The following is a 7947-nucleotide window of genomic DNA, read 5'->3' as shown; positions in this document are numbered from 1 at the left end:
GGATATGGTGATGTGTTTGATGGCTGGCTCGCGTTTCGCATGCGACACATTGCCGAAGCTCGTCTGGCGTGGAGATCTATCAACTGCGACTCATGGTGACTGCTCCCACATGTACGACGCGCCTAGCTGCCGATACAGACAGATCTGCAGCGGCGTCCGAAGCCCCGAGAGGTCGCCTGACCCCCTCCCGCCACTCCGGCAGTGAAGCCGCGTATCGTGCGCGACAATCTGAAGCCGGTGGTGGTGAAGGTGAACCAGCAGGTGCTGCTGGACGTGGACATCATCGGCGAGCCGCCGCCCAACGTCAGCTGGACCTTCAAGGACAGGGTACGCGCTGAGAGGTCCAGGACAACTGCGCAACGCCCGATTACTGGGTGGAATGATGTTTGTGTGCATGGTGCTCCATGTGTGAATTGTTGGAAATGAGTATTTCTTGCAATGCGGACTGTTTTGGAGATAAATTTACTCTTAATGATGCACAGGATTGAGCTTTTTATGACAGTGCTTGAAAGATGTCACCTTACTATCGCTAGATTGGCCGGTTTGCGCCAGATGCTGATCTTGAGCTGAGCGCCCTGCCCAGGCTCAGCTCGCGCCCTGTCGAGCTGCTGTTCGACCTGTTCCGTCTGAGCCACGTGACCTCGGGCTGCCGCAGGACGTGGAGACCGGACCCGAACTGACCATCACCAACGTCGACTACAACACCAAGTTCGCGCTGTTCCGCGCGCGGCGCATCGACTCGGGGACGTACACGATCACGGCGAGCAACTCGTCGGGCGAGGACGTGGCCCAGGTGGACATCACCGTGCTGGGCAAGCCGGGCCAGCCCGGCGGTCCGCTGGATGTGAGTACGCCGGACGGACGGACGGCGGCCCGGGCCGCGGCGGGGGGCGGGGCGCGTCACAGCGGCCCTCGCTGGTCAGTGGCGCCGGGCCCCAGCTGCTCCTGGTACCGAGAAAAGATGACGGTGAACTGTGCATCGGGGTAAATGTTTTGTTGCTGTTGCTGCATTTCAGATCTTCAGTAGCACTTTCAGCCAATAGGCTTCGGGATCCTCTGAGTTGAATGCGCATAGGTCTTTTCCGTTTGCACGCACCCTTTGAAAGATTTGCATACAATGCCGTCATTGCGTGAGCGAGAGACGGGCTCCTGCTACCAACTGGTGTGACCAGATGTTTGGCATGCCCTGTGTCCCATGTTCCATAGTGTACCTCAATTCATGGCACGCCTCCGTGTGCTCCAGGTGTCCGATGTCACGGCTAGCGGCTGCAAACTGAGCTGGAAGGAGCCGGAGGACGATGGAGGTTGTCCGATTGACCACTACGAGCTGGAGAAACTGGATCCGTTCACCGGTACGTGTTTGGAAGAAGCTTGGACCAGGTTTTTTCCCTGGATAAGGCTAGAAGTCGCGGATCAATTTCCAGTCAATGTATAGAAACTGCGTCTGTTATATACTGGCTGAGTCTGCTGGTGCATTGGTGCGGACAGGACGCTTGGATCACAAAGAGAAATGTCTCGAGCGTTTTGGTCCTAATTGCTGTCTTTTCCTCAGGACAATGGATCCCGTGCGGTACCTCCGACAAACCGGAAGCGGAAATTACCGGCTTGCAGGAGGGCAAGAAGTACAAGTTCCGAGTGAAGGCTGTGAACAAGGAGGGCGAGTCGGAGCCTCTGGAATGCGACCAGTCTGTGCTCGCAAAGAATCCCTTCGGTCAGTCATCACCACTTGCAGTGACTGCAGGCTCGTGATGGTGCGCCGCAACTCTAAGGGTAGATGATCGTGCATCGATGATTGTGTGATGTATTGGTAGCTCTCAGCTCCTAATGAAATGAAAAAATTGATCACATTTTGTCTGATATCAACATTTGGGGATGCTCAGTATTTGGGGATGCAGCCCTGGTCATTTTTGCATATACGAATATCGGCAAACGCAGAGTTCAGTACGAAATATAAAAGTAAACATGCATCTGTGTAGCATTTCATTGGTTACGTCTTTAAAATGTCTGCTTTTAATGCGAAGTCGTGAGGTTCCGATGCAGTCTGGCAGCTGCCCAAGCCAACTGTGGTGGCAAATAATTCTCTACATGCGTACATGCGGTAAGTTCAGCCGTGCTGTTCATCAACGACGTAAAATAAACTAAGCGCTCACTTGCGCACGACTTGCCGAGGGTTGGTTCGGCTGTCCACGCATGCGCAGAACTTGACGTCGGCTGTTGTCCGTCCCGGCAGACCCGCCCCACAAGCCGGAGCGGCCCGAGCTGAAGAACTGGGACCGCGACTTCGTCGACCTCCAGTGGAAGAAGCCGGACGACGGCGGCGCTCCCATTCTGGAGTATATCATCGAGAAGCGGGACAAGGCTGACCGGCCCGGCACCTGGAAGCCCTGCCTCACCGTGCCGGTGCGTTATTGTCGATGGGACGAGGCGGTCAGGGGTACGACGAACCAACGAGGCCTTCTGCACTGTGAAGCTCCGCGCAGGGGGTCGAGGAGTGCGGATGAAATGGTGACTCGCGGTGATGGCTATGGATGGTATGCGAGGGCCGGTTTTGTGCGTTCCGTGCCACAACTCCCAAAAGTGCGGCGTGTTGTCGACTGTCCTGTCGCAACACTTCGTACGCCATGATGCATGCTTTGGGCTGGCCATACAATGGGGAGCTTTGGGGGTCTGGGATTTGCCCTTCATTGCTTCCTGTTTCATCGCACCGACGCTGCACCGGCCGGCATCGAGCCTGCTGGCCTGACCTGCCACCTCCGGCAGGGCGACGCCACCGAGGGTCACGTGACTGACGTTATCCCGGGTCACGAGTACGAGTTCCGCGTGGTGGCCGTGAACAAGGCGGGCCCATCCGAGCCATCTGACGCCACCAAGTCTGTGATCTGCAAGCCCCGATTCCGTGAGTGTAGCAGATGTTCAGGACGGACCGGACAGGCGCGTGGTAGTAACGCTTTATGAAATTTGTCCAGTTCTGGTGCGTTGTTCAGTATGTCTCGCAGACATTTGTGTTAAACCTCTACAATCAGAAGACATCAGGCATACGAACCAAAATATATTTTCTTGCTACTGGAGGCAATAGTTCGCGCCGTATCCCTCCATAATTTGTGAGCATCGTTACAATGAGTTCCCATTGCCTTCTTTTTGCACCACTTCTAGGTGAGTTTTTGGTAAGCGGCGGCAAGATGAAAGGCTTACGACCCTCTAAGTACGACCTTCGAGTAAGACGACCTTTTTAAGTACGACGTTTTTAAGTGCGACCTCTTTACGACCTGTGCACCGACGCTCTTCTCTGCCGACAGTGAAGCCGCACATCGACCGCACCCACTGGACAAGAAGGTGATCCGCAGCGGTCAGATGCTGCGCGTCGAGATCGACATCGAGGGTGAGCCGGCGCCCAACGTCACCTGGACGCTCAAGGGCAAGCCGGTGCCGCCCAACGAGAGGCTGGTCATCGACGACGAGGACTACCACTCGTCCTTCGCGCTGCAAAAGGCGCGGCGCGCCGACACCGGTGTGTACGTCATCACGGCCACCAACTCGTCCGGCACCGACACCGCCGAGCTCGACCTCAACGTGCTGAGTGAGTGCCGATGCGCCGGCTGGGGGTTCGAGGGTCGGGAACGAAGGGGGAGGATGGGAGAGGAGGGAGAGGGAGAGGGAGTGTTTGTCGGTTTTCGCGTTGAGAAAATGGTGCGGTGTTCCGCGGTGTAATACAATTGACTTGGGAGCTGTAAGGTGTTAATGCTGCTTATCTTGTGTTTCAATAGTTTCTTCACGCGATTTCAATTTCTCACGTATGACTTTGTTAATCATTGCTTGTCTTTTTCTACACCGTATGTGACCACTCGTCGCCTCCCGTGTGCAGCCAAGCCGGGCAAGCCAAAGGGCCCGCTGGAGGTGTCTGACGTCACGGCCAAGGGCTGCAAGCTCAAGTGGGAGAAGCCCGAGGACGACGGCGGCGAGCCGGTGGACCATTACGTGGTGGAGCGGATGGACAAGGACACGGGCCGCTGGGTGCCGGTGGGCACGAGCAAGACGCCTGAGGCCGTTGTAGACGGCCTGAACGAGGGCCACGAGTACCTGTTCCGCGTGAAGGCGGTCACTCGGAGGGCGAGAGCGAGCCGCTCGAGACGCTCATGCCGACGCTGGCCAAAAATCCATTCGGTGAGCTGGGAGGGCCAGGCGGGGATGAGTGAACGGTGAAAGGCCACTTGCCTCGCTTTCATCAAGTCACACTGTGAAAGTTTTGCATGGCTATGGTGCCGGTACACATATTTATAATGTGCCTTAACAAACTGCCATTTTTTATTTAACTTGAATCACAGCCATGATGCTCTGTTTTATGTTCCACGCTTACTATCTCAGTCCGGTGTTTGATATCTATGTGATGTATTCTTGTGAGCACCGAGGCACAATTTCCTACCTGTCACGACGGTGACTATTCGACACAATTTGGCGGATTTTGTGGGGGGGGGGGGGGGGGGCGGGGGCGTCTCTGCTCAGCTGACTGTCTGCGCTCCATCCTCAGACGCTCCCGGCGCGCCTGGCGTGCCGGAACGTGGTCGATTGGGACAAACACCACGCCGACCTCAAGTGGAAGCCAACCGCAGGATTGACGGCGGAGCTCCCATCGTCGGATACGTCATTGAGAAGAAGGACCAGTACAGGTGGGCAGGACGCTCGCGTTCATGCACCCGGAACGCTTTTGAAGATTTAGCCGCAAGAATGTGTCACCGATCCTTGCCTATGCATTATGTTAGGGTTCATGTCCCCTCCGCGCCGGCAGAGGGCGCCAGCCTTCCCGAGTATCGTTCTCATGACCCCTCTCGCGCACCGCCGGCTGGAAGAGGGCACCGGCCCGCCCGGCCATCACTCACATCTCCCGTCTACCGTGTCCGGCAGTACCAAGTGGCAGAAGGCGGCGGAGATTCCGGGCGGACAAGTGCGAGGGTCGCGCGCCCGACCTGGTGGAGGGCATGCAGTACAAGTTCGCGTGCGCTGCTGTTAATAAGGCCGGTCCTGGAGAGCCGAGCGGAGAGTCCAAGACCATGACGGCCAAGGCCAGATTCGGTAAGTGGCTTCCCTTACCTGGCTTTTCCCGCCTGGATGCAAAAGCGGTCCGCTGAAGTTGGGTAACGTTTGAAGTTCTTAGTCAGTTTGGTGGTGCCAGCATGTGGAACAAAAGCTGTGCAATGTGAAGTATCCTAGTGATGACGCTGGCGAAAAGGCCATACTAGTTAAACTTCGTGCATATCTAGACTTTACAGCTCCTGACGGCGATAGACGAAAGGGTTCAGGTCTCTCCTGGGCCTTTCCGTAACAACCTTTAAACCTCTGCAGGCGAAAAAAATTCACTACGAGCAGCTGTGTTTATAACATTTTCGCGGGTCTGAAAACCGGAATATCTTTACCATGATCGACTATAAATAATGGCCTTTTGCTGGGGTTGTGTTGGTGCCAAGTTCAGAAAACCTTAGGTCGAAACTGTTACTTTGTGTTACCCGGTTTAGCAGTGGGCTGCTCCATCCATTATTGAGCTCAGTTCGTCGAGCCCTATCAAGTGTTCCTTGTTTCATTATCGTGACATGCTCAGCTCTTGGGACAACAAAAGAGGGGCAGATGCACACAAGGCTTGGTTTGTAGGCCCCGATTTGACTTGTCACACACCCACCGATGGTTGGACACAAAAAGTCTGTCGGGCGGCGATTACAAGCAAATTGAGTCCAGGCAACCTATTTGAGTAATCTGCGTGTGTTTCAACCACGCCTGCAACATGTTCCTCATCACCACTCTCCTGCAGTTTTGTATTTCTGGCATCCTGTCAAACGAGAATTTTATGATCAATTTACTGGCAGCCCGTCACTGGATTGTATGCGTTCTAGTCAGCCCATCAGCCCCCGGTCAACCAGTCAGTTTTCAGACCGCTCGAATGCCCGCAACGTCTCGTCTAAACGACTACGCAGTTGCCCGCGGCGTCCGACTTGAGCTCCTGTTGTTTACCATCCTGAATCCGATAGATTCGACAAGTTGCGTGTAAACCGGAAGAGCTCCGAACAAATTAAACAAAAGTATCAAAAAATCCTGCTCCTGGGGATTCGCAGGAGTAAAAAGAAGCACAGCGTTGGCATTGAGATTGTGTTGTGACTCAGCGTTGTAACTCAGACTGCGTTGTAACTCAGCGGGTGATCGGCGAGTGGTGGAGGGCGAGTTAGTGCTGACTGCCCCTTACCCCCCTCCCCACCCCCACAGCGGCGCCCTACATCGACCGCTCGAACCTGCGCGACATCACCATCCACGCCGGCACGCCGTTCAAATTCGACGTGCGGGTCAGTGGTGAGCCGCCGCCAACCAAGACATGGAGTCTGGACGGCACCCAGCTGACCTCCAAGGACAACCGCACCGTCGACACTGAGGACTACCGCACCAAGCTGTCCGTCTTCATGACCAGCCGCAAGGAAACACGGGCACCTACACACTGCGCGCCGAGAACGAGTCGGGCAAGGACGAGGCCCAGGTCAAGGTCATTGTGCTCGGTGAGTGGGCGAGAGGGGTGTGAGTGGGACGGAGGCATGGGTGGGCGCTTGTGGGAGGCCTGGAAAGTGCGACGAAGGGTAAAGTGGTCTCAAAATCTGATCGTAAGCTACTGAGTGGTGCTGCGCCGGTGCGCAAACTTTAACCTCGCAACGCCAGCCACCCATACTGCATAAACATTATGCCTCCCGTGGCTCCCATATGAACTGTCTTTACCTGCTGCGGTTATCTTGCCCGTCACCATGCTGCCCGCTATGCTGTACGTGCCGCGTTCTCCATATCTTTGCCAGACAACGTCAAGTAATATGGTGAAACTGATGACCTGTGCCTCTGATTTCAGACAAACCTGGCAAGCCGGAAGGCCCGCTGGACATTTCGAACGTGCACAAGGAGGGCTGCACGCTCAAGTGGAAACCGCCGCTGGACGACGCGGCGTACCCATCGAGGAGTACCTGGTGGAGAAATTCGACCCCGAAACTGGTCAGTACCACCTTCCGTCCCAAGGCGCTCAAGGGCCTGTAGAGGTTTGTAGAGGTTTGTAGAGGTCAAGGGATGAGGGTCTGTAGAGGTTCGTAGGGGTTAAGAGACGAGGGTCTGTGGAAATATATAGAGGTCTGTAGAAATCAATGGACAAGGGTTTGTAACGGAATTATTAATCTAAGACTTGATCTCCGATGGATCTCGTTATGTGTCAGCCGCTACATTAATGGTATCGTCGCGTAACAACGTATGTGCTTAGCCGCCATCAAAAGTACATGGTTTGTTTCCAAAAGTTATAGTTGAATTATACGAATAGTTAGATTGATTCATCACAGCGCAAAATGTTTTGGAGGAAAGCATCAACTGAAACGTGTTGTATTTCTTGCTTCTTGTACCGTTATAAGTACCGGCACAGGCAACGGCCCAGATTCCAGCTCAAGCACGCAGCCCAGGATCATGTGACATCTTCATGGACACAGAAACAACTCCTCCGTGCGATAAAACTGGCTGGTGATCTCGTGATCGGTGACGCCCCCCCCCCCCCCCCCAGGTCGTTGGATGCCCGCTGGCCGCACCACGCAGCCGACCTTGGAGATCAACAATCTGACCCCGGGTCACGAGTACAAGTTCCGAGTCAAGGCCGTCAATCCGGAGGGCGAGTCGGAGCCGCTGGAAGCCGACCACTCAATCATTGCCAAAATCCGTTCGGTGAGGCTGGCTGTAATTATGGTGCTACCTGGGATGATCAGTTGTTCTTTCAATAGATCACACTAGAGCCGAATGGTTGTCGCTAGGGTAATGCGATATGTGCCCCCGTTCTTTTATCCTCCCCGCTAAGCTTATTATCCTTTGAATCTTCAGAAACCTGCCGCGAGTTCTTTGCCCCCCCCCCCCCCCAATCAAGAGTCTGGTGTGTGGTAATTTGTGCCGTGTTACACA

The 7947-nt window shown here is 55.0% G+C and overlaps 1 protein-coding gene and 1 pseudogene across 1 annotated transcript in view; both read left to right on the top strand.

Annotated features, from left to right (window-relative positions):
* The window catches only part of LOC119092322 (twitchin-like), a 29532-nt pseudogene extending 25332 nt beyond the window's left edge, over nucleotides 1-4200 (top strand).
* A 773-nt stretch (nucleotides 4201-4973) lies between these two features.
* The window catches only part of LOC119092321 (twitchin-like), a 30900-nt gene continuing 27926 nt past the window's right edge, over nucleotides 4974-7947 (top strand). The window contains 4 exon segments of the mRNA XM_037215286.1: nucleotides 4974-5067; nucleotides 6247-6530; nucleotides 6869-7008; nucleotides 7559-7716. Of these exon segments, the coding sequence (XP_037071181.1) occupies nucleotides 4974-5067; nucleotides 6247-6530; nucleotides 6869-7008; nucleotides 7559-7716 (676 nt within the window).

The sequence above is a fragment of the Pollicipes pollicipes genome, unplaced genomic scaffold (genome assembly GCF_011947565.3).
Source record: "Pollicipes pollicipes isolate AB1234 unplaced genomic scaffold, Ppol_2.1 Scaffold_3447;HRSCAF=4054_pilon_pilon_pilon, whole genome shotgun sequence".
NCBI classification, from domain to species: Eukaryota; Metazoa; Arthropoda; class Thecostraca; order Pollicipedomorpha; family Pollicipedidae; genus Pollicipes; species Pollicipes pollicipes.
This window is presented reverse-complemented; position numbering and strand designations above follow the sequence as displayed.